The sequence below is a fragment of the Notechis scutatus genome, chromosome 6 (genome assembly GCF_049901735.1).
Source record: "Notechis scutatus isolate UNSWTSFEM ecotype Mainland chromosome 6, rNotScu1.2, whole genome shotgun sequence".
Taxonomy (NCBI): domain Eukaryota; kingdom Metazoa; phylum Chordata; class Lepidosauria; order Squamata; family Elapidae; genus Notechis; species Notechis scutatus.
Genome location: NC_142014.1, coordinates 48,272,644 through 48,298,894, shown reverse-complemented (window position 1 = coordinate 48,298,894; position 26,251 = coordinate 48,272,644). Strand labels below are relative to the sequence as shown.

Sequence of the window (26,251 nt, the reverse complement as noted above, 5' to 3'; positions counted from 1 at the left end):
ATTCCTGCAAATACATTGACTGCTTACAGTACATAATGTCAAGTGAATGGGAAAATAATATGTATAAATCCTTTGAGAGAAAAGCAAGGGGCACAAGAACACATTATATGAAGGGATAATTTAAACCAACCGTTCCTTGGGGTCCCTGCGATTCAGGCCTTTATTTTGCAAGAAAATATATAAGAAATGTATAAATATATAATTCGGAAACAAAGAACACTATAATTTCCCAAACTGCTTGTTCCTCTCCCATGTCTGAATGCCAATTATTACAGGTAGGTCTTGATTAGTGCTGTGAAATGATTGCATTATTTGAATTCAAATAATATTGCATTATTTGATAATATATAATAATAATAAAGTAATAATTTTATGGAAAATATGATAAATGGTTCCACCTCCATAGAAATAGGCAATGAAAAATGTTTAACATAATATTTCATATGTATGTTGCTAAAATTGTAAAGTAATGCATAAAAAGAATATACTTATAATTTAAACTTAAGGTTAACAAAAATCACAGCGTGGTTATTGAAACCAAAATAAAAACAAATTCTATTGCAAATTCAGGTATTCCAACATCTTTTCCTATTTTAGTATTGCTATGACCCTTCATGTTAAACTGGGAAGGCAACATGAGCAGAAAAACTCCAATGCAAGTCTCTTCTTTTTAAAACTTGTGCTGTTTTCCTGTGATGGGATCTTCCTTTTCTCCATTTCCCACTCAGAAAGATTAGCAACATCTAAAATTTGAACCACAACTGTGCATGCATAAGCCTCAATTGCACATGCACTAGACTCACATTAATTGAATTTTTGGGTTGCATTAAATACAGGCTGGTATCAATTTACAGTGTATGCTAAATTAAATATTGCATTATTCGAAATTGCACAAATTGCAACCTCTCTGTATCTATCCTAATTTGACAGCTACTTAAATATCATTTATCTAAAGGGTTATTTTTGTTCATGTTGGCTTCCCAGTTCCTGAAGTACAGCATAAAATGACATGCTTTAAACCTCACTTGACAAAAGTTTTTCCAATCACGGCATGTAAGGACTGTTCTTGGAAGAGTTGCTCCTATTTTTAATGGCTGGCAAATAACTGATATATTTCAGGTGGATTTGGTATGGAAAAGATATGGAATAGTGTGAAACCTTTGAGAGGAGATCTGGGGGATACATGCAGACCATGGATGCAACCAGGACAAAAAGTAAATGATTTAATTTACCTTAAATTAATATTTATTTAATATGTTTTAATCATGATTCCCTTCGATTACACTAAAAATTATAATTTAGTGACAACTTTTGGGTGGCTCAAAGGGCTGCATTCAGGATCTTGAAGAAGCCCAGAGTTTTAGGTTTGCCTCAATTTCAATATAATTGAATGATTAATTATGCTAATGAGTTGATCTTCATTTATAGTTGTGCCTCATTTATTTTTGTATATAAATTTAGTTTGAGGTTGTAGTGTGATAGTCAGATGGGATAATGGATAAATATTTTAATAATAAATGTATAGATCTAAGATTGTGGACCAATAGTAAATATATTTTTTACAGTATAACAGACATATGTTTTTGGAGATGGTCCAAAAATATGTATCTCATTGGAGCTGATAACATAAAGAGTTAATAAATGGTAAAAAAAAAAAACCCATACAGCAGCCTTCTTAAAGCTGCATCTAAACGACTGCAGGTATTCCTCATTTAATGACACTTGTTCAGCAAGCGTATGACAGCACTGAAAGGGTTATCGTTATGACTGGATCTTGTACTTATGGCCATTGCAGTATCCCTCTGGTCACATAATTGCAATTTGCAACCTTCTCAACCTTGCAAAGTCAACAGGGAAGCCGGCAGGAACTTAAAGGTTGTAATCATGTGAGGTCCTCACTTACTGACCTGCGTAATCTTCATTTAACAACAGCAACTGGGACAGCAGTGTGGCCACATTATTTTTCAATGACATGTCACTTAACAACAGTTTCCAGTCCTATTAATAATTTGCATTGTTAAAGGAAGATTACTACCTGTACAGTATAATTTCAAGTTAAACACAGTGCATCCTCCATTGTATTTTACCATGGAAATGAATTGAGTAGAAAATTCTGCTTATGAGATTCTTACAGGGTCACAATGTTTGAGTCGTGACTATGATTGCATTGATGAAGAGCGGTGTATTAAAAAAAATGCCATTAGTAGCAAAGCTCCCAGTGTTAAAGGACCATGGTTTTGCAAGGGCTGATCATAGACACTACACACATCAGATGTATTTTTATTAATCCATTTCCTGTAACACAAGCTGAAAATGACTATGTCTTATAGCCAATCATTTGGCAGAATTAACCACAATAATATAATAAATTCAGATAGAGCTTGCTTTTATACACTGATGGTAATGACCACACAAACCATGAACACATTTACAACGAATCTTGAAAGTTTCCATTTTCATACTGATAAACAGTCTGTTCTTCGACATTGTGCCTCACTCCCTTTTCCTTCTGCAATTCGTTCCCTGTTGCTTCGTCATGCTGAATAGTAGCGCCATATGTTTTCTTTGTGTTAACAAAAGGATCATTGTTCAGTTCAGTCTCTTCAGCCAGTTCATCTTGTTCAAGTATTCCACATTTTTCTTCATTCAAACTTTCTGGGTCAGCCCATTCCTGCTTCTCACCAGAAGCAAAGAGAGCATAAAACACCACTCCACTATAGTGGACTAACGCAGCTATTAGAAAGACATTTTGCCATTCTTCACGAGTCTAAAGAAATGGGACATTTTTTCATTTGAATTCCATTTTTCCATCAAAAATAACATTTAACACTTTAAATTTAAAATATATAAAGAAAACAACAAAGCTATGGTTAAAATATTAAAACTCAGGGAACTAAAAACTTATCAAATAATATAATAAATAATATCACCTTAAAATAAATTGATTTTATCAGCAAGATTTCTTTGGAGCCAAATAAAACTATTTTTATGCCAAAAGACAGCCTGGGCTACTTTAGCAGACAGAATCTAGGAGCATCCGCATAAAAGGCCCCTTTCTTTTGTTACTATCAACTATGGCCATGATAGTGGAGGAGTCACCAATCTTGATGGCAGGAAAATGTTCTATTTCAAACCACAGAAATCTTGGAGCTATTAACCAGCACTCTTCATTGAGAGAGAGCCCCGGTGGTGCAGTGGTTAGAATGCAATCTAACTCACTGCTCACTCCAGGACTTGACTCAGCCTTCCATCCAGGTTGGTAAAATGAGGACCCAGATTGTTGGGGGCAATACGCTGACTCTGTAAATAGCTTAGATAGTGCTGTAAAGCACTATGAAGTGGTATATAAGTCTAAGTGCTATTGCTATCGTTATCCTGGAGACAAAGGAGCAACCAGTAAAGCTATTGTAACATAAGACTTGCTTTCCGGGGGTTAGTTTATAATGTAGCCACATTTTGAATCAGCTGGAATTTCTGAAAACTTTTCATAGAGAGCCCAGCGTAAAATTTCTACTTGCTGAAATAAAATCTCATATCCCCACCATGATTTTCAAAATGGGCAGGAATTGAAATTGGCAAAACTAATGATGGTTTAAAAACAATAACTGACTGCCATGCATTTGGAAGTCATTTAGGGAAAAAATACATCTGAACATCATTACCTTATGTTTTGTCATTGCACCAACAATGAGAGGGCAGACCATTCCTGACAATGTCCCAACTCCGTTAGAGATGCCCATGAGAATGCTGGCATACCGAGGTGCAATATCCAAATGGTTGACGTTAAATCCTGTTACACAAAATATTACAACAACAGGGTGCATTCTGTCAGCATGAGAATGACTCAAGCAGCTGAAAAATTTTTTAGGTTGATCCTTTTTGACTATGAATGTACAGACTAAGTCTTCACTGTCCTCTGGAATTTGATTTAGTGCCTGAGATTTTCAAACATAGTTACCAAATAAGGCAGAGGTCTCCAAACTTGGCAACTTGAAGACTTGTGGACTTCAAGTTGCCAAGTTTGGCTACTCTTGAAATAAAGCATAAGAAAAAAGGGATTAAATACATTAGGGTTAATTGTGTTAATTAGATTTAATTGTCAATGTAAAATTAATTAAAGATATTTTAGTTTGGGTCCAAGCCTTAGCTTATTTTTTGAAGTGTGAACTCTGTGCATTGCCCTGGCTTCTCAAAGAAGGAAAATAATAAATAAAGCATAGAAAAAAACATTATTTTGAAAATAAGGCACTGAAAATATCATAATCTCTCATATTTCATAGACAATTCAAAGGTTTTAACTGTCAAGATGAAATTATATTACTGATTTTGAATATTTTAAATACATAAATAATAAAACAAACATATTTAAGTAGTCAATCACTTACTACAGCATAATTGTGCTTCTTTTTAATTTTTATGAAGTAAAAGTTTCATAACAAATTAATCAGTTTAAAAAGCCATTTAAGAATGTCAGAATAGCCTTTAATTAAAATTAAAAGTTAAGAGCCAAGATGATGGGTAGCCTAGGGATAAGAATATAGAAACAATAAATAGCAATAATAATCCTGCTGATGCTAAAATACTTCTGCAATGTGTTTAACAGTTTATGTTTTACCTGAAATAGCAAATCCACTAAAGCCTACTGCTAAAACCAAGAATGAAATAGCCACACCTCTTGTGTGAGAATATCCAACCACCAAAAGTAAAGTAGCTTCCATCCCAAAACCTGCAAAAGAAATGTGCAGAGAAGGTTCTTCAAAATTCTTCAAATTCTTCAAAACACACTGCTTCAAGAAGTATTAAAACGATTTATTTATTTTAGATGTTGGTTTTATTTCTTTTCTTTAAAATTAGTTCCAGACCTTAACCACATACAGATTGGTTTCTAGTTTTCTCTGTTTTTTTTTATAAAAACACCATGCCTCTCACTCTCATTCTCATTCTCTCCTTCCCTCTCCCTCCGCTCTCCCTGTGTGTGCACATGTTCATGGGCATGATACATGAATGTCAGGTCAGGTCATGGCACTGCTTTTTATTATTATTGTCATTCTTGCATACATTGTTTGATATTTATAAACTGCTTAGAATTTTTAAGATTAAACCGACATAAAAGTCACAATAATTTCTCCCTCCCTCCCTTCCCAACAGATTATCTTAGAAGTAATGAAACTTTTAGCAAAAAAAGGGCTCCCTCTGTCCTCATATATTTTGATAATTCAATCCTCCCTTTCAATGTACAATATACAAAATGCTTGAGATTTTACATTGATTATACTTTTTAAAATCAGCAAATCAGTCTGATTGTTAGGTACTAACATATAACACATATATAAGATCTAAGTATACCTCCACAATTCATGATTTTTCTGACAGCAGTAGTTGTTAAAATTCTTCTGCTGCGCAAAAAGTCAGCCAGTTGGCCTCCAATGGGTACAATAATGGTCATTACCATGTGCGGAACTGCAGACAAAAGACCAACCTGGAAGTAAATACATGCGATGAATTCATGTGACCAAAAGAAATATGTTTTTTCTCTCAATGTATGAAATTAATTAAATGAATATTTAAGGAGCACATCATTCCTTAGCATAGGTGAATTTAGTATATTTTACACTAGAGAATTGAGCTGACAAATTTCCATTTGTCATCAGCCACCAGAAGTTATAGTGACATGTACCATAAAAGGAATTGTCAAAGAGATTGTCAAAAAAAAAAGAAAAAGTAAAAGCTTCCCAATGGAAACAGAAGGCAAAGCTCAGAAATCCTAACTAGTTACCATGCCCTCTTATGCCTCAGATATGGTTTTTCACCAATAAAGTAACTCTTAATTTTCCAACATAATTAATAGATTTATCTGAACATTTGCTATAAATATTGTACAGGCCTGCAGTTTGAGACTCAGTACTCAATTACCAACAGTTCAATTAAAAATACACAATTTTTGTATACATATACAATATGCAATATGTTGGTAAGAAACATCTAAAGAATATAAGCATCCAAAGATGCTTATAAAGTGATGTTATGGAATGTACAAGTTATTGGATAACAAAACATCATTTGTATCATAGCACTATTGATATACAGGTTAGCTCTTTTCTCTCCATCAAACAGTCCTTGATTTTTATTATGTTATTTGTATGTTAAGCAGCTGGCACTGACTATCAGTGAAATATATTAAGAGAAGATTCAAACATGCCAATTTATTAGTATAAGCAAACAAAAATCATTGAGATCAATCATCAAGCTACATCCTTGGGTTTGTATTTTTACCTTACTTATTGCAAATCCAAAGACTTCTTCAAAATAAGCTGGCTGACTTATGAGCAGCAAGTAGAAAGTCCAGCTTCTGCAAAAGTTTGCCACAACAATTGCATAAACCGGCATCGAAGTGAAAAACTGCTTCCAAGGGGTGCTGAATCTCTAAGAAGAGAGAATCCAAAGCTTTAGAATGATGGGAGGTTGTAGTTCAGTTGGGTAATGTTAGGCATCAATTTAACATTCAATTTGTCATTCATAAGTATTATTTGGGTGAAAGCATTGTCATTGTAGAAAACAATATTTGAAAAACAATCGTGAGTATGTAACCTCTCCTTTTGTTATCTACATAATGAAAAGGACAAGATTCTGCAGCAAGCAGCATCAACCCCACTGTGTTCAGAATATCATTACCAGCCTGGGAATCCATGCTCGGCCCCTTTGTGGTTATCCTCAAGCAGACATTTGAAACGGCAGGCTGGGTGGCCTTAGACTTGGGCTCAGAGATGCAACTCTAATTCCACTACTAGGGCACCTGAAACTTCAGTAGTCCCTGAAATTACAATTGGTGGAGAAGAAAAGGCATTCTGATAGAAATATCCCCTTTGCTTTATAGTACAGCCCTGTGCACATTTATGGAATTCAGATTTTATCCTTTTTAAAAATAATCTGAATTTAATATTAAAAAGAAAAGTTGATCCAAACTTCCTTTTTATACAAAAGAAAAATTTAAAAAGTCTTTATGTTACAAGCTTAGAAACAGAAGCATTGTTTCCCAACCTGTTTGATTTATATCATTTCAAAAGCCCGAGATAAGAGATGGGAAATTGGAAATTGGGTCCATAACTCTTTTTCTCTCCCTTTGCAGTTACATATTAAGACCATTTCTGTGGCTGAATCTAAAAATCACATCAGGCAAAATCTAAAATGTCTAACAAAAGGTTTCAGGGTCAAAGCATAAAATAGGGTATTAAATCAACAAGCACAGAACAAGAGGCAACTGGACTTTCTTATTATTCTTTGAAGACATTTCACTTCTCATCCAAGAAGCTTCTTCAGCTCAGAGCAAAATGTCTTCAAAGAATAACAAGAAAGTCCAGTTGCCTCTTGAAAAAAGGGACACCTTGACCTGGATGACTGAAAACCTCCATAGACAACAAACACAGAAGTTCAGTAGTAAGATTTTCTTGTGTTAAAACCTTCACAAACATTTAGTTACAGCAGTGATCTGACAAAACACAGATTTGTTGTTAATTGATGTCCCAAAAGGGCTTTTTCAAGAGGCAACTGGACTTTCTGGCTTTTCTTTGAAGACATTTTGCTTCTCATCCAAGAAGCTTCTTCAGCTCTTCAAGCTTCTTGGATGAGAAGCAAAACGTCTTCAAAGAAAAACCAGAAAGTCCAATTGCCCCCTGAAAAAGCACCTTCGGAACAATCACGACCAGGATGACTGAGAATCTCCATAGACATTTGTTAATTGATGGTTTCTACAATAATTTTCAAGACAATAAACAATAAATTGGACAATAAATCATTTCCAAGAGAGGGAAAACTATGAAATGAAGCTACAAGTAACTTACACTGGTATTGATTAAGTTGGCTCCACCTATACTAGTTTCTATGTAAATTCTTTCTTCAGTGCTTATTGTTGGATGAACAGCTGGGCTCTCATAGGCTTGCAGCAACCAGAACATATACCAGATTATCCCAAAGATTCCTTTAAATGTAGAATGAAACAGGATTTTGACAACCAGTTAAAATATTGAAAAAATATTTGTCAGCATTATTTCAACATATATTACTTTATCTATGATTTTTTTTTCTTTACAACTTACCATATGTATAGAAGACAGATGACCATCCTATATATTGTACCAATATACCTGCAAGTGGCATGGCAACTACTGCCCCAGCATAAGAACCTGCAACAAAAGCCATATATTTGTCAGCAGGTTTAACAGTTGTGTTCCAACATATCTAACCCATTATATCACTAAAAACAAGTGTTCTGTTTGGAAGAATACTACATTGCTAACTAAAGTTTTATAAGCACAGAGTTGCTTCAATAGTGAGATGGGCTGCTTATACATTTAATAAATAAATGAATACACCCTATTTTGGAGGTAAGAGAGATGAAATCTTTGTAGGAAACTGTTGGATTCATGGATTCTTATATTATGGAACACACTTGTTGTTCCTGTTAGACAAGACTGTAGTTGTTAGTGTTGCTGGAATATAGATAACTGAGAACGCACTACAACCCATGTCTCCCAACACTAATCTAACACAATCTCAGATTAAAAAAAAAATCATCATTGTTTGTTTCTTGACGTCATTCAATTTAGGTACCAAACCAGCCCTGTGCATCTCACAGCATAGCAAAACAAGATAAAAACACACAGTACAAAAAGAGAGAAATGAAATCGGCCCATATACAAAAAAAAAACAAAAAACCACTTGCATTGACCAGCCCTAAAATTCTCAGGATCATTGTTAATCTGGGAAGTGATAATAATAATTAAAAAGCCTGAGAAGAAAGCCATAGCAACCTAATTCCATATTGTTTTGAACAGTATGGGACCAGGGAATCTTAGAGAACACCTACTGGTTGTTCAGCTTGGGTGATGGGTGAATAAACAGCACTATTCCCTATTATATGGAAGATTCCCTCCTAGTATGAGGTTCAACAGGAGGAAATTGAAGCAGACATTTTGGGAGGCTATTGCTTTCCTTTGGATTATCTATTCCCTGATACAAGGATGACACTCCTCCCCAGCCACATTTTAGGGCCTGCCAGAGAATAATTAAGATTTGGCTTTTCCAAGAGCTCTTTGGTGATTAAGCAGTCAGAGGAAGATCTATGTCAACATTGTTTCTCGTTCTATCTGGTTTTATTGTTTTCCATTCTATTATTTCTTGTACTGTGCTTCGATATTGTAACATGCCTAGACCCTCTGGAGTGAGATCATTTATAAATCTTATTAATAAAACAAAACTTTATAGTCATGTTCCTGGAATCATCATTGCTCAAAGGAGACTTTACTGGGTGAATGCTTTATTTGAAAATATATACATCTGCCCAGAAAAAGGACAAAAGGTTATGGATGTGGTAAAACTCATCCTGAAATGCTAGAAGGGGTTCAGTGGAGGAATCTCAATAGTTAGTTTTCTGGTAAATTTGTATGTGTACACATATGTGCACACAGACACACATATATATAAAAATATTGGCTGTGCCCATTATATCTTCCATTATGAGAAGTGTATATATTTTCTATTTTAAGTATGTTTTTTGGTCCTGAAAACTGAGAATGCCTTTTCTACAATATTATAACATGAAAAAATACAGGCCATTACTGTTTTAAATATTATGATGTGATGATTTATAGGAAAATATTCTACTAGTGAATGGTTAAAAAATAAATGGCATTTGGATCCTATTGAGAGCTCATAAAGACAAGCCGTGAAATTCTAGTTTGGCATTTACCAGTGTTGCTAATTAATTATTCTGGAAGATACATAGACTCAGGTGTTCTTTTTTCCTCATTTGAAATTAGTTTATATATTATTTAATAGACAGTTAACTTACGTATGAACTATTGGGCATCTTGAGAACATTGGAACTCTTCTTGGAATAATTCATTAGCAATCTAGTTCAAAATGTTTATCCAAATTGTACCTTAAAGGAGTTCTTCCAACAATTCTTTTAAAACACTATTTGAATCAAATATAATAAATTACTTAACAGTTTTTAGGTAATTGTACTTTGATCAATATTCAACTTGTCTGGAAATAAATCAAATCTTTTAAAGAATAATAAATATTTGTTTAGGAAAGCCTAAACTCAGAAGAGGAATAGCAATAGCAATAGCACTTAAACTTATATACCATTTCACAGAGCTTTACAGCCCTCTCTAAGCGATTTTACAGAGTCAGCATATTGCCCCGAACAATCTGGGTCCTTGAGCCTGGTGGGACTCGAACTGCCAAACTGCTGGCAGCCGGTGATCAGCAGAAGCAGCCTGCAGTCCCGCATTCTAACCACTGCACTAATGTGGCTCTTATGAATTAATGCACAAAGACAATGATATCAATAAGTTATAGGATGGCTATAGAAACCAGAATTAAATTTGATTATTGATTAGTATATTCTCACAACACATGGAATCATGGACTAGCCAAGTATATTAGCTTAGCATTTGGTAATGTGCATTGTGCCTTGCAGTTACAATTGGCTCTGTGATGCAGCTGGAACAACCTGGAGCTGAACATGCTTAAAACTGAAAGAGGTGAAAGTGGATTTTAGGAGGAGCCTATTCCACCACCTTTTACTATATCAGACAGCACAGTAACCAGAATAGAGTCTTAAAGCTTTGGGTTCCATAATTTCCCAGGATTTGAAATGGATATCCAACATTAGAACCATCATTAAAAAAGCACAACAAATAATATTTTTCCTGTATCAGTTCAGGAAGTTCAGGCTGCCCCAGGGGCTGTTGATTCAGTTTTACCAAGGGATTATTGAGCCTGTCATTTGTGCTTCTTTAACTCTCTGATTTGGTACAGCAACTAAACAGGTGATAATACAGACTCCAACAGATGGTTAGGACTGTAGATTGCAACTAGCCTGCCTTCCATATAAAATATGTATATTGTGTGGTACAGAAGAAAGGTTGACAAAACAGACCCCTCACATTCTGGACATAAACTGTTTCAACTCATCTCCTCGGGATTCCACCATAGGGCATTGCATGAAAAAACAACTAGACACAGAACAGTTTTTTCCCTCATGCCATCTGAACACCTAAGTCTCACAGTACTGTCTAATATCTAAATCTATATATATATTTACCTCTGCTGTATGGCTGTGGAATTACTATTATCCTTCTTATCTTCTTTACTATTCACTCTTATTGTTACTCTTATTATTATTATGATTACTGTGTTGCTTTGCATGTACACTGACAGCTTCTTCACAGAAGAGAAATTCCTTGTATGTCTAATCCAAATGAAGTATTCTATTCTATTCTATTCTATTCTATTCTATTCTATTCTATTCTATTCTATTCTATTCTATTCCATTCCATTCCATTCCATTCCACTCCATTCTATTTCATTCCATTCATGTTTCTGAACCTCAAAAATTGAGTTGAATGTGCAGTGCAACAAGTAAATAAGCAAAGTCACTGTCTGGTTGACATGAGAAACTGGGCATATGTTAAAATAACAAAAATCTAAGCATTAAAAGGAAAAAACAAAAATTTTCCTAATTGAAATTGCTATAGAGAAAGTAGAAACCATATGTCCAGAAATGTAAGATAATATAAGATAAACAAACAATTTTACATCAGACACAAATTGCAAAAATACATGATATTCAGATATTAAGAACGTTTTTTTGGCAACTAAATCCTCAAATGAAAAATAAGTGAATACCTATTTTTTTTATAATCAGCAGAGTATTTTTCATTAAACCCATCGTGGAGGCATTTTCTCAAAACAAAAGAAGAAAAATCAACATACCACAAAATGAAATAGTTGCCAGCCTGCTTCTTTCCAGTGGAGGAGCCCATTTACTCCACATCCCATGGCATGCTGGATAAGTCACCCCCTAGCAAATGTTGCACAGCATTACATTTTTGCATTTAAAATTTTTATTTGTGCTGACATTTGTATTCAATGCAAGTAAGTGGACTTATTGTTTTAGACAGGAATCATCTACAAAGGAAGTCATCTCACTTAACACTAAGAGATTGACTTTAAATGTGTGTTCGTATATCTGCGCATTTTTAGATTACACATAATATGGATATAATACAGTACAGAAAGGAAATCATGATTCACTGGGTAGAATTTGGTTAGAATTTTGGTTCCTTTATTTGCACAAGCTTTTCTATCCATATTTCCTGAGATGTAAATATCACAAACCAATATCTGTGAAGATATTTTATTAAAGGATAGAGTTAATAGATCGTGTCCTAGGCATGAAGTTTTAATAGATTTAAATAGTTTTAATAGATTTAAGAATGGAAAGAATTTGAAGGATCCAGTTACTTCGAATACTGATTTTCTTCAAATAGGAGCCTACGGTACTTGTTTTTAGTTGAAGCTGAAACTATTAGTTGAAATTGCACCTTTCGGAATTCACATGGTTAAACTTCAATTCATTTTGATTTTTTTGCAATTTAACAATAATATCATATTTCCAGAGGCCTCTGCCAGCTCAGATGCTTTAGTCAAAATGATAAAACCATTATTGTGCTATTGTAAATGAGCTTCCCCTTCTGCATGTGTCACGTCACCAGGTGATCATGGTGTCTCCCCTGCCAGGTAAGTGTGTGCAAAGGAGATGGGACTTGTACTGCTATGGTGTGAGGCTGCTTTCATCACTTGTTTCCCACACCCCTTAATACACACCATAGGTGGATCTGCAAGTTTCCCTCCTCTTCTTTCTCACTAAGCTTTCAAATATCAACAAATCAGTATTAAAAGGATATCAGTACAAGAATTTTTTATAGCTTGAAGTGATATCCTTTTAATACTTATTTGTTGGGTATATATTCTACTTTTCTCCCAAGAAGTCATGTGGAGTACATAGCCCTTTTTCTTCTACCCTTTCCCCTTGTTTGGACTGAGAGAAATTTATTAGTTCAAAGTCACCCAAGAATTTCCCATGACTGACAATAAGCTTGAATTTGAGTCTTCCCAGTCTTAGTCTAATACTTTAATAATTGCACCAGATTGCCTTTTGATGGAAGGAATATAGAATCCAACCCTAAATACACTTACTGAACTAAGTATGCATTTAGTAAGATCAGTGGTATTTACTTTAAAAGCTAGCAACATGGGAATAATTCTATTTCAAGGACTATCAAGCTGACCAATGTAAATTAACTAATATCTCCCCCTCTCACCCCAATTGACTTAATTAATGGTATATAGTTGCAAGTTTGAGGTATCCAAGAGATCCAATTTTAACACAGTTGCAAAAAATTTACTTGCCCTGGAATGATGCAAACATTATTTTAATTTTTGTATTGCTTATATGCAATTAATGAAAATAACTGGTGCAAATAAACTTCTACATTGGTACTTACCTCCACAAGGCCTTGCAAAATTCTTACAAACATAACACACCCATAATGTACTCTGGCAGCTGCAGGAATGAACATGTTTAGAGTTGAAGTTAGGAAAATTGCTGCTCCAAATACCCTAAAAAAAGGAGAAATATAATTTTCCCCTATAATTTCATATTGCCATTATGCCATGATACTGTATATTGAACTGAGAAAAGCTGGTCTAAATAAAAGTTCAAAATTATCCAGAGATCTTTTTTTTTAAAGGACAAAATAAACTTTCATTGAAGACTTTATATTCTAAAATTGCACATAGCCACCTAATATCAGCTGAGCAATTTAGCTGAGCACAGACTAAAATATATGATATTTATAGTTCTTTGTATTGTGAACATTTTTATAAATGTATGTTAGTCTCAAAATGTCCAGTATTAAAAACTTTTAGATCATACCTTTCTTTACTAAGTTCTTCTAAAATTAACATCATTATTTTTATTTTTATTTAACACAAAAATAATCTGACAAGCTTTAATTAACAGCAGTGGCTATCATAAAAACTACTAGGAATTGTAGTTTCACAGTATGCCTCATTATATTAAATAAAAATTAATATTAACTATTGACATGAATAGAATAGAATAGAATAGAATAGAATAGAATAGAATAGAATATTATTTATTGGCCAAGTGTAATTGGACAAACAAGGAATTTGTCTCTGGTGCATAAGCTCTTAATGTACATACAAACGAAGTAATATAATCATAAGATACCAATAGTAAAAAGTAGTAGAAAAGATGAGAAAGATAATATTAATACAGTCATATTACAAGGGTAATACTACATGTCATTTAAATAAACAAATGATTATACATTTTTAAAAATGTTGAGTTCTAGAAAAGTAACATTATTTTATACATATTTATTACATCATGTGTTTTTCTAAATTCTGTATTGCAATATATTATATGAGTATATTACCTGTTAGCTGCTAGTTTATTTGCAATGAAGCCTCCTGGAATTTGTGTAACAATATAGCCCCAAAAAAATGACCCATGAATGAGTCCTACTATTTCTGGATCCCAACTGAATTGCGCTTTCTACAAATAAAACAATATTAAATAGTAACACATAGCTAGTATCTTGATGTTTGTAAAATATGTTCTACTGCAGAATCCAGACATTGCAGTTATCATTAATCAAATTTGTGTTTTTAATCCTCTAAGAGCTGTAAAAACAAACTTATTTGAAAACAGGGGAACATTTTGTCAATTCTTTTTATTAAATTGTACTTAAATTATACTTAATATGTTTAGAGTATTAAATATATTTGTTTAATTAGTTGGTTAATTAATCAGCTAGCATGTTCTCAAATTGATGAACTACACAAATTTTATTTTACAACTGAGTATTTGAAAGCCTTTGCTGATATACTTACTGCCCACAATCACATTTCAACAAACAAGAAAGAAAAATATCTGGGGCATTTTTATTTGCAGCTATTCACCTAACTGAATAAGTCCTTTGATCTAAATACAGGTATCTTCCCCAGTAATGCTACAGTTGTCCTTGATTTAGTGCATTTTTTGTTAATGTATTTTCATTCAGATTGTAATCTGTAGAATATTTTAAGGGCACCTTTCATCTGGAGACCAGGACATATTACAATGAAGCACATATTGGTTTATTGACAGAACTTGCTTAGGCAAAACAAGCCTAAAAAGGAGGTCCTTCTTTATAGATTTATGTGCATTGGAATATATCCAGGTATTTTACTGGATATAACACATCATGCACCTAGTGAAGACAGTGAAGCCTGTAAGGCAGGGGTGGGCAAACTACGGCCCGCGGGCCACATCCGGCCCGTTGGTCTGTCCAATGTGGCCTGCCCCTGAAAAAAAATCGCTGCCATTGGTCTGTCCAATCCGGCCCGCCCCTGAAAAAAAATCGCTGGGCATGGCGTAATTGCCCTGTGCCGCGTGGCCCCCAAAGCTGCAAAACAGTGCGGAGCGATCTAGGGTAGGAAAGAAAAGAAATTTGCAAAGGCCTCGGCTGGGAGTTTGAAATCACCTTCAAGTGCGACCTCTCCGAAGGTGAGTCCCTGCCAATCCCCTTTTTTTCCGGGCTTCCAGGCTTAAACTTTGCAAAGGCAAAGCTTGCAGGCTGGAGCGTCTTCCCGCCGAGGAGCGGGAAGGGTTCCACCCAGCGGGCGGGCGGACTGCTTGGAGCCACCTAAAGCTAGGCTGCTGCTGGTGGAGCTTTGCCCTGCCTTGGTGCCCCATTTCCCGGCTCGGCGGTCCTGCTCGGGCGGCACTTTAAAAGCCTGCTCCCAGCACCCGAGCAACTTCCCAGCAACTTTCGGCTTCGCTTAACTCGCTGGCGCTCGCGCCTGGCCCCGAGCCGCGCGGCGGAAGGGAAGCCAGGCGGGCGGGCAGGCAGGCTGCTTGAAGGAGGCTCCGGGCTTCCCCCGCCAGGCGCGAGCACCCGCGAGTTAAAACGAAGCCGAAAGTTGCTGGGAAGTTGCTCCGTTTAAGGGCTTTGCAAAGGCAAAGTTTGCAGGCTGGAGCGTCTTCCCGCCGAGGAGCAGGAAGGGTTCACCGCGGGCGGGCGGGCTGCTTAAACTTTGCTCGGGTGGCACTTTAAAAGCCTGCTCCCAGCACCCGAGCAACTTCCCAGCAACTTTCGGCTTCGTTTAACTTGCGGGCGCTCGCGCCTGGCCCCAACCCGCGTGGCGGAAGGGAAGCCCTGCGGGCAGGCGGGCAGGCTGCTTGGAGGAGGCTCTGGGCTTCCCCTCCGCTAGGCGCGGCGCCCGCAAGTTAAAACGAAGCCGAAAGTTGCTGGGAAGTTGCTCCGTTTTCCAGGGCTTTGCAAAGGCAAAGTTTGCAGGCTGGAGCGTCTTCCCGCCGAGGAGCAGGAAGGGTTCCGCCCGGCGGGCGGGCTGCTTAAACTTTGCTCGGGCAGCACTTTAAAAGCCTGCTCCCAGCACCCGAGCAACTTCCCAGCAACTTTCCGCTTCCTTTTAACTCGCGGGTGCTCATGCCTGGCCCCGAGCCGCGCGGCGAGGGGAAGCCCGGTGGGCGGGTGGGCTGCTTGGAGGAGGCGACCCGGCGGTGCTCCGGCAGCAGCAACAGGCAGTTTCGCCCGGCTCCGCTCAGGTGTCCAGCTGGGGCTGTCAGGAGTTGCTACCGCCGGCGCAGCTCGTGCAGCTCCAGTCCCGCGTTGCCTTGGGAAGGAAAAGGCAAAACCAGGAGCCGCTGAGCCTGAGCCTCCGGTGCCGCTGCTCCCATTGCAAAGCACCGCTGCGGCTCTTCCTTTTGCCTTTCCTTCCCGAGGCAACGCAGGACTGGAGCCGCGCGAGCCGCCGCCGGCGGTAGCAACTCCTGACTCAGGGGCCTCAAGGGAGGGGAAGGAGGAGAAGAGGGGGGAAGGGGGCGATTCCCAAAAATCTTGTGCTGACCCGGCCCGTCTGTCAAATTTTAAAAGTCAATGCGGCCCTGAGCCAAAAAGTTTGCCCACCCCTGCTGTAAGGTGATATGTCAATAAATGGGGTTTTGAAAAAACAAGAAGGCTGTTATTCCATGAGTATAATTTCTTTCCAGGGTGTTACTTTCTTTCATTCTCCTTGTCTTCCAGTATCTTTACCCAGAGTGTCATGATCTCTTGGCCTTCTAAATGTTTTGTGGCTGAGTTAACAGTTTTAGTTTCCAGACATAAACATAATAGAATTAGGAGCATTTAATTTGGCCCCAATAATTCTTCAATCCAATGCTTTTGGTTTAAATATCCATTTTTACTGTGCAGTAAGTGCTTTATGATGCTCTTTATCCCGTCTAGGACTATTTACTATCTGTCAGCCTGATCTACTTTCACAGGGTTATTGTAAAACCTGAATATTGGCATATGAAGAGAAATAATATGGCACCTTGAGTTCCTTGGAGGAAAAACAAGATGTACATCTAATGAAGAATCACTATGGAAATTAAAACATAATATTTCATAAATGCAACTAAACTTTTAATAGAAAGATAGTTTGGTAGAGTGGTGAAGGAATTAGGATAGAAACTAGGAGACCATGAGTTCTAGTCCCATCTTAGGCACTATACCTATTGGGGCAACCACTTTCTCTCTCTCAGTCCTAAGAAGAAGGCAATAGGAAGTCAATTCTGAAAAATTTTGCCAAGAAAACTTCAGGATTGTCCAGGCAGCTGTCAGGAGTCAATACTGACTGGGAGGTTCACAGGCTCATACACATGCACACAGACAAGCTTTAATACCACCCTATCTCTCTATAGCACAAGTAGAAAACAGTTTCTAGTAAGAGAAAAAACCTAGTACAATATATATCTTGTTAGCCAAAGTTTCTGTCTGAGACTTTGGAGAACTGATGTATCTGAGTAGAATGTTATGTTCTATATCAATTACAAAGATCCTAATAAGCTTATACTTTCTGAATATCTGCTAATGCCAGTGTCTATTGGGGAAAAAAAGAAAAGAAAGAAAAACTTTTAAATCTGATTTCTAGAGTATTATAAGACATCATTTTGTTGTGTTAAAATAATATATCCTTCTACCTACCTCAGTCTCTGGTTTTCCATTGATGTAGACGGTGTTGTTATTAACCATTTCCACAATAGCAACACCAAGATTGCATCTAATTCCAAAAGAAATGCAAAATCCCAGACCACTCATCATAGCAATAATGTAGCGTTTAGGTAATCCACAGCAATAGCAATCAAATAAAGGTGATTTGGTTGTTGCTTGCACAGGTCTTCCTTCTTCATTCAGCTCTATGGCATCTCTTTCACAGTTGGTCCCATCAATTTTTCTAAAGCCATGTAAAACAGAGGCAAGGTGTGTTCAGAGAAAAATATACTGATATGTACTTAAAATAACTAAATAATAAAGTGCTTTTGCTACATTCCCATATTAACTGTTCCTAATAAATTTTGTTTAAATAGCATGGAAAAAAGAAGGAGCCAGAGGGCTTATACAGCACCCATTTGCAATCTGATGCCCAAAATTTCTGAAACTGTAATCATTATCTCTGGATGGCCCATAGAAAATTCTGGAAAGCTAATATAGTAATGGTAGAATTTTCGATGACGCAACCGCAAATCTAGTTTATCAACCATCAGGCAGACAGTCACAGAATAAAACCTGCAGTGTTAGCAAGGGAGTCCGAAGGGTACCATTTATTTTGTTTAAAAATGTGTTTTAATGTGATATTACTGAAAACATGGATTGGGAATCTGTTGTCCTCCTACTCTCCAACTATTGCTGAACTACAAAAGTCATAGACTCTTCTAAGCTTTGTTGTTCATTAATAGCTTGAAGCTTTCCATCTCCATTTTAAATTTAAGGCTTGTATAATAGAGCATGGAGAATAAGATTCCAGAACAGAATCCATTGCTTGCCATTCCTTTGCAGAACTTTATGTAGAGGTGCCTTAAGGAACTTTTAAAATAAAAGGCAATATAGATCTCATTAGCAAGTCTATTATTTGGAAGTATGTTTGGTCTTCAGCTGTCTTAGGAACTTACATATAACTTTGATGAGGACTGTATTCTCTGTAACCCTCAATAAGCTAGTCAGATTTGGCTATTTTTTAACCTGAAAATATGCTATAGTGTCAGAAAACCTGACAGTTATTAGATAGTTAAAAATTCTAGAAAGAACTGTATTTCCTACACACCATTAAGAATTACACTAGTAACAATAGTTCAAATTAAAAGATATGCTTGGGTAAAATAATGCTATAAATGTGTATTTGTATTCTGAGCATCTATATGTGGTACCTTGGTTTTTGTATTGAATTATGTTTAACTATATTTTCTGCTTTGTTTATAAAAAATTTTCATACTGTTTTTCTTGTGAGCTGGTTTCCTAGGTGCTTAGAGTTATGTATTTAATAGGGATGGCCAAATAAACTTTCTATATAAATAAATAAGGAATGCAAAGTTCTTTCTATTTTCGACATCTTTTTTTGTATCATGACGACCAAAACTGGGTGGAATATTCCAAGTATGGTCTTACAAAGCATTATAAAGTGGTATCCACATGACCTTGATTCTATCTCTGTGTTATGCAGCCTAGGACTGTGTCAACTTCTTTGGCAGTTGCAGCACACTACTGGTTCATATTTAAGTGATTGTCCAGTAGGACTGTCCTAGATCACTCTCACAATTACTGCTGATGAACCAGGTACCAGCTATTCTATAACTACATTTCGTTTTTCTTGCTTAAACATAGAACCTTACTTTTCTCACCATTAAATTTCATTTTGTTCTATCGGGCCCCGTGTTCAAGTCTCTTCAGATCCTTCTGGATCTTGAGCCTATCTTCTAGAGTTTTGGCTATTCCTGCCAACTTAGTTCCATCTGCAAATTAAATGGGATACCCTTCTACCCTGATCTAAATAGTTTATGTATATGCTGAAGAGTGCTGTACCTAAAACAGAATCTTGGGGTACCCACTGCATACTTCCCTCCATGTGGATATATGAAAATTTTAGTTTCACACAATGATTCCTACATGTCTGCTCTTTGCCATACATATTTTAAACATTTTTTCTATTCAGACAAATTCTTATTGTCTCAAATGGTAAATCTATGAGTTTGGGATTTTGCATTCTGTCCTGTTTAAGCACTAATCAGGTCTAATCCTTTATAGTTTTTCCTGTTTAGTCAATATCATCTGGTTGCGACCACATAGCAGGATCTTTGATAATCTTAATGAAATCTGGGTCCAACAGAAAAAAGGCCAGAAAAAAAAGGTGTAAGACAAGACAAGAACTGATAGAATATTTATATCACTAGCCAGCTAAGCTGAAGCCTTCTGGACCCTAAGCTTAACATTAGCAACGTGGTAGTACGTTGTGGTACCAAATATTCTCACCAAAAGAGCTTTTGCACATACTTCATTCCTAGATACTTCAGTTAAAAACAACCTTGCAGAGGTGTCACACAACTGCAGCTGTAAGTCTTGTATCATGTGAGACAATCATAGAAGATCTACTGCCTTGGATGCTTTGTAATTCATCATCCCTTATTTCAAATCATGATTTCATAGATAATTTTACTGATTTCTTTTTTTAAAAAAAGTCTTATATTCTAGTTTAGGAGGGCAATGTAACTGGTTATATTATACTCATTTTTAATTTGTTATACTTTGTAATATGCATAATATAGTATGGTAGAGTATGTATGTTGGTACAAATAGAAAATTTTACATTCTTAGATAGTCCTACATTGTTATTTTATAATATTTATAAATTATTTACATATTAGTATTTATTTAATATTATTACAATATATTACTATGAAATAATAGATTCCCACACCATTTGATTTATGGAAAATAATTGAAAAAGTTAAAAATAATAAAATGAGCATGGGTGTGTGTGTGTGTGTGTGTGTGTGTGTGTGTGTGTGTACCAGAGCTGGCTTCAAAGTATTAATTCCTAATCAAGCTAAAAAAAGGGTGATGTAGATAAGGTGAATAGAATAGAATAGAATAGAATAGAATAGAATAGAATAGAATAGAATAGAATAGAATAGAATAGAATAGAATAGAATTCTTTATTGGCCACGTATGGTTGGACACACAAGGAATTTGTCCTGGTGCAAATGCTCTCAGATAAAAGAAAAGATACATTCATCAAGAGTCAAGAATCATAAGGTACAACACTAAAAGATAGACTGATAAAAACAATACAAGAGAATGTTGAAAAACTCCAGCTATGGTACTTCAGATAAACAGAATCATTCTGGAAAAAAAAATCCATGAGAAAGGGCATAGCTATTGTTTCCTAATTTATATAGCATCCTGTAAAACACAGAGAAATAGTGTAAAATGGGAAGCTGCAGAAAGGCTGCAAACCTGAATTTTGCTTAATTTAAAATGATATTATTTTCTTCCAAAACTCTATTTGTCTCATTCAGTTTGAAATGTTTTTGTAGAAATTCTTGCTATCAAATGGTTCACTAGCAAATTTTACCTGATAGTAAATATTCTGCAATCAATTGTTTTTCTTTTTTAAATAAATGCCTTTCTTCTTCATTTTTTAAAAGTAGGTTTATGAGACAAAATTAAGTTTCCAGGGGTTCAGAAAGACTACCAATATCTGGCTGGGATGACTTACATTATTGGTTCTATTACTCTGACAGTTTTTGTTTGTTTCCTACTATGATATAGAGATTTCTTCTCAAAATACCTGTCACATTATTTAACAGAAGCAGGCAGCTTGCAATCTAGTCCATGTTCAAAAAAAGAAATGTTCTATAACTAACAATAAGTTCAGAGCCTTTCTTGTGGGAATGCAGCTGTCCTATGCCATACTTATAAAAGAACCCCAATTAAAGATATTGTTTATTATTTGAAATGATCAGACGGATAAACGCTTTTAATTCTAGCAGTAAATATAATCTGTTTAAATATAATCCCAAAGGTAATTTTAGTAGTTTAGGTTTCCATACACAGACTTGAAATTAAGTTATTGGAAGGAGATTCAAAAGGACATTTTATTTATAAATTCCCACAGTTCTAAAAATTAATTCAGTATTGTTAATTTAAAAAGACAGCTACAGCACAATTAATTTCTCATCAGTACTGGGCAGTATCATTTATTTCATTTAATTATAAGAATTATAATCCATTCTTGTAATATAGTGCACCACCAAATAATGTCGATATTTTGTAAATAATATTAAATAAATATTAGATGTATAGTTTTAAAATATTGCATGTCTGGTGGTTCCTCACTCTTTACAGAGTTTACTAAATATTTTACGCAAAGATAGTCTTATATTAGATTATTCTAGGTGATCACATAGAGCAACGCTTCATGTCTGGGGGTTTTGGGGTGGGGGCAGCAAGTTAGAGAATCTATCTTATATTTGTATTTTTATATCCATGAGCAAAAGAGTTTTTTAAAAAAGAAGCAAGATGAAGATTTTGGCAAGCTGTTTGGCATTACAGTATCAACAAGGTAACAATCCACCAGGAATTAATGTAAATTGCAAAATGGATATATGGAAAATAACTCATATAAGTTTCCTATCTGAACGGAACTGAAATAGAATTTAGAAAATAATTCAGTGATAAAAAATCTTCCTATTTTTGCAAGAATGTAGATATATCTTCATTTAAATGAGACAATAAATATCACACTCAGAGACAGTTAATATTAACAATAGCAGCAACCTAAAACTTTGGAAAAAAATATGAAGAAATATCAGCATTGGGCTAATATGCAGGTGGCTTTTAAATTTTCATGAATTAAAAATAATTTGCCCAGGAAAGCTAGAAAAATATTTATGCTTAGTGCTCAAATTTAAAATGTCTTCCTCATTAACCCTGCTTTGCCTTTTTGTGACTCCACAATAGGTCAATGTAGTTTTCTTGACCACATTACAGAAATGGTTTGCCATTGCTTTCTTCTGGGAGAAGTGGTTATTGTTATGACTTCACAATATAAACTCTCATTTTGCTATTTTTCTGGAGATCTCTCATATAAACTTTTTAGCTTTTTGAAAATAGCCAAGTCAAATGAATGCATGCATGTGTATATTATCCACAAAATAAGGAGATGAACTAGTTTGGTCCTGATAAAGAAAGAAAACATGGATTGAAATAATTATTCAGGACAATACAAAAAAATACAGACAAGTTGTTTTTCTGCAGTTAGTATCTGCAATTAATACTTTAACATAATTCTATGGATGTATACGGAGAGAAATGCCCTTATATCTTGAGATATATTTAATTGTGGTTAATGCCACACTTGATGGCAGTTTTGATTGTAGGGCAATTATATGTAATAGTATTTGACATTGTAACAATAATACATTACTCTTGTTTATGCTTTTGTAAAATATTGAAAAATGAAGAGAAAATATTTTGTTACAGGACAGTACATCAGTGACATAACTGCTGCTTTCAGAAAATGAATAACACAAAAATATGCCAATTAGACATTGTGGGCATTATTATTTTTTCCTTGTAAAAAGTTTACTGTTTACATAAAAAAAATAGTTTCCCTATGAAATTAATAAAATATTCTTTTTTAACATACAAGACTTCTAACTTTTGTGATGACAATTTAACACAGTTCTTTTCTAAAATATGTTATGAACATTATATTTTAAAATATATTAGTATAATTAAGTAAAAAAGCCCATATTTAAATTCTGTCAGTACAAAGATAAGCACATATCTGTGGATTTAAGAGTCTTTGAACATAATGAAGATGAAACACAATTGCTGTTCACATTCACAGCAGTATAAGCTAAAAATACTTCATGATTTTAGCTGTACTAATTTAAAACTATAAAAATAATTTTGTTTTATCAATAACATTAAGGATGTCTAAAATTTTGTTTTCTCCCCACCTGATTTAGTAAGACACACCTAATAAGCTATTGTCCTTACTTTTAGCTAAGGTATATCCTTATATATCCTGTTTGATTCATTTGTTCCTATATATTTCACTGACATATTTCATTTCATAATTTTACTATAATCTTTGTAGAAGTTAACAGTACATGAAACTGTTACCTTTGCAAGTGTCCTAGAGAGTCACTTACAGTATTCTTCACCTCTTCCTTCCCAGGCTTTAAAAGTCTCTCTTTTAATGAATTTAACACTTCGAAAGGCATCTTCTGTTCTTTCTTAGATAAATCCTTTTATGTAAAATAGAGCTGTCGTCATCATCAAAAAAAATTCAATTCTAATGGTCTTTTTTTCCTGTTCTGCTCTTTTTTTCTTTTCTTCCTTGAGAGAGTGATCTGGCAGGTAGGTTAATCTTCCAAACAAGATAACCACACTGAAATTATCAGTATTTTCTCCCAAAGGCTGTCAATAATTCAGTGTAAATTGCAGGAGGTCTGTTTTGCATCTCTTGTTATTCTGTAGTCTTCAAAGGAATAGACCTGAAAGTCAGTAATACTGGACCTGGTGTTAAGCTTATGCGTCTGACTAAAGCACATTATAACAAGCTGCTCATCCTCTTTCTAGGCTTTCTTCACACATGTGCTCAGTGATGCTATAGTAACGAACACAATACTGTCTCTCTGGCCATTTGAGCTTCTCCCTAGCAAACTTTATTAAACATTTATGCATTCCCTCTCCCAATTTCAGTCCATAGCTTTTGCTCCATTCTCTTGCTGAACCTCAAATAACAATATTGCCTGATGCACAGAGAGATAGACAGAGAGATAGATGGACACACACATAGACACACCTGATATTTCATTTGTGACTGAGCTCCTTAATATCTCCCTAATACAGAATCACTATATACTGTACAAATGGTGTTGGATACAAATTAGGTCACACTGAAAGTTAGTGGAAAAGGAAGAAACTGATACTGAATTACATCGAGACTTAAATACTTCCAAACTGAGTTGGCATAAACAGACTATTCAATTCTCTCTTCTTTCTAAAACAACACACGCACACGCACACACATTCACACTTTATTATTGTTGTGAATGTGGCAATTTATAATGTATTATACATGGAGAAACTGAAAGCAGAAAATTAAGATATGTCAGGATAAGCATCGACATGATTAATAAACTAAAACCCAGGACTCCATTTAATAGATAATTAGAAGCTTTAAAGGAAGCATATGATCCAGGAATACCATTGCAATCTCTTGTTTTCTTCTCCCAAACTATATTAGAAGCTTCTGAACAGTTTAGGTAACCTCTATAGTGGACCTGGTTAGTATTTGAATGGGAGATCACCATAGAAGCGCAGGCTGCAAATCTAAGCAAAAAAGAAGCCCTCACACAAATCCATCCATCCATCCATCCATCCATCCATCCATCCATCCATCCATCCATCTGGGTCAAGACAACATTGCATCAAAAGAACAAAATGCAGTAAACAATGACTTAATCCACCACTACTATATGTAGTTTTGTCCTAATATCTGATGCAATTAACATGCATTTTTATATTGTGACATCATGGCACATACTTTGTTGTTCCACACTGAAGGATTGAACATGTTCCTTATAACAAATTAAAAGAGCCAATTGTAAAACTATTGCCGGAATATACTAAATTATATACTCAAGAATATAAAAAATATGGACTAAGGAATTGAAATATCCAATCTCTTAAAATCAAGGGCAAATTATTTGGTGAATTACCTTAACATTTGGATAATATAGGCTGGAGTAATTTATATTATTAGTTGCCTTTTTTCCTATTGTTCTGCAGTTATATAAGTGTTAACATTGATATCACTAATATGCATATACAATTAAATATAAATATATAAAATATATATGTTTGTTAAATATATAAAGTATACGCTTCGGTGAGTATTACATTCCTTTTTTTTTCTTTTCAAATAAAATAAAATATAAAATAAAATACAGTGATGCATAGGCATTAAAATATATATTATTATTAAATCCAGGGTGTAAAAAAATTAACTAAAATTGTAACTATATGATGATTTAAAAATTTCAGCTCTAGAGGCTACATAAATTTATTAGGATATGAAAAGAAGTTTATGGCTGTACTAAAATTCTAATGCATTTGGAGTGTGCATTTGTTAATAGTTTACTAAATTTTGTAAAAAAAAAAAAAAAAGGCAAACATGCTCCTGACAACAGGAAAAGCTAAAATAGGAAGTATCAGAAAAAAATATCTACCTGTAGTAATCATCTTCTTGTATGAATTGAGCTCCAGTTTACTGAACTTCAAAGCATAGGTGATATGTACGTGTGTGTATGTGTGTGTGTGTGTATCATATTTATATAGCTGCCCATCTCTTAAATGTGGCTCTGGATAGTATTCAATAAAATAATCAATTAAAGCAATTAAAACAACATTTAAAGATATATATCAATAAAACTATAGGAGAATGGATGAGTATCTTCCATAAAGTGTAACCCTAACCCTAA

The 26,251-nt window shown here is 35.1% G+C and overlaps 1 protein-coding gene across 3 annotated transcripts; it reads right to left on the bottom strand.

The window, feature by feature from the left end:
• Window positions 1–1,947: 1,947 nt before the first annotated feature.
• On the bottom strand, window positions 1,948–24,557 carry SLC17A8 (solute carrier family 17 member 8). Of its 3 annotated transcripts, none has more exons than XM_087968159.1 (13): window positions 23,886–24,557; window positions 17,907–18,156; window positions 14,313–14,431; window positions 13,356–13,470; window positions 11,782–11,869; window positions 8,094–8,180; window positions 7,839–7,975; window positions 6,274–6,423; window positions 5,347–5,479; window positions 4,673–4,726; window positions 3,663–3,790; window positions 2,268–2,767; window positions 1,948–2,156 (listed from the first exon to the last, which is right to left on the bottom strand). In XM_087968159.1, exons 1-12 carry the CDS (start codon window positions 23,984–23,986, stop codon window positions 2,429–2,431), a joined length of 1,701 nt encoding a protein of 566 aa, XP_087824285.1. In that variant the 5' UTR covers window positions 23,987–24,557; the 3' UTR covers window positions 1,948–2,156; window positions 2,268–2,428. The 3 variants fall into 3 exon arrangements, with proteins under 3 accessions (XP_087824285.1, XP_026548481.2, XP_087824286.1); XM_026692696.2 differs by having other exon boundaries at window positions 4,616–4,726; window positions 23,886–24,556; XM_087968160.1 differs by having other exon boundaries at window positions 4,616–4,726; window positions 23,915–23,999.
• Between the last annotated feature and the right edge of the window lie 1,694 nt (window positions 24,558–26,251).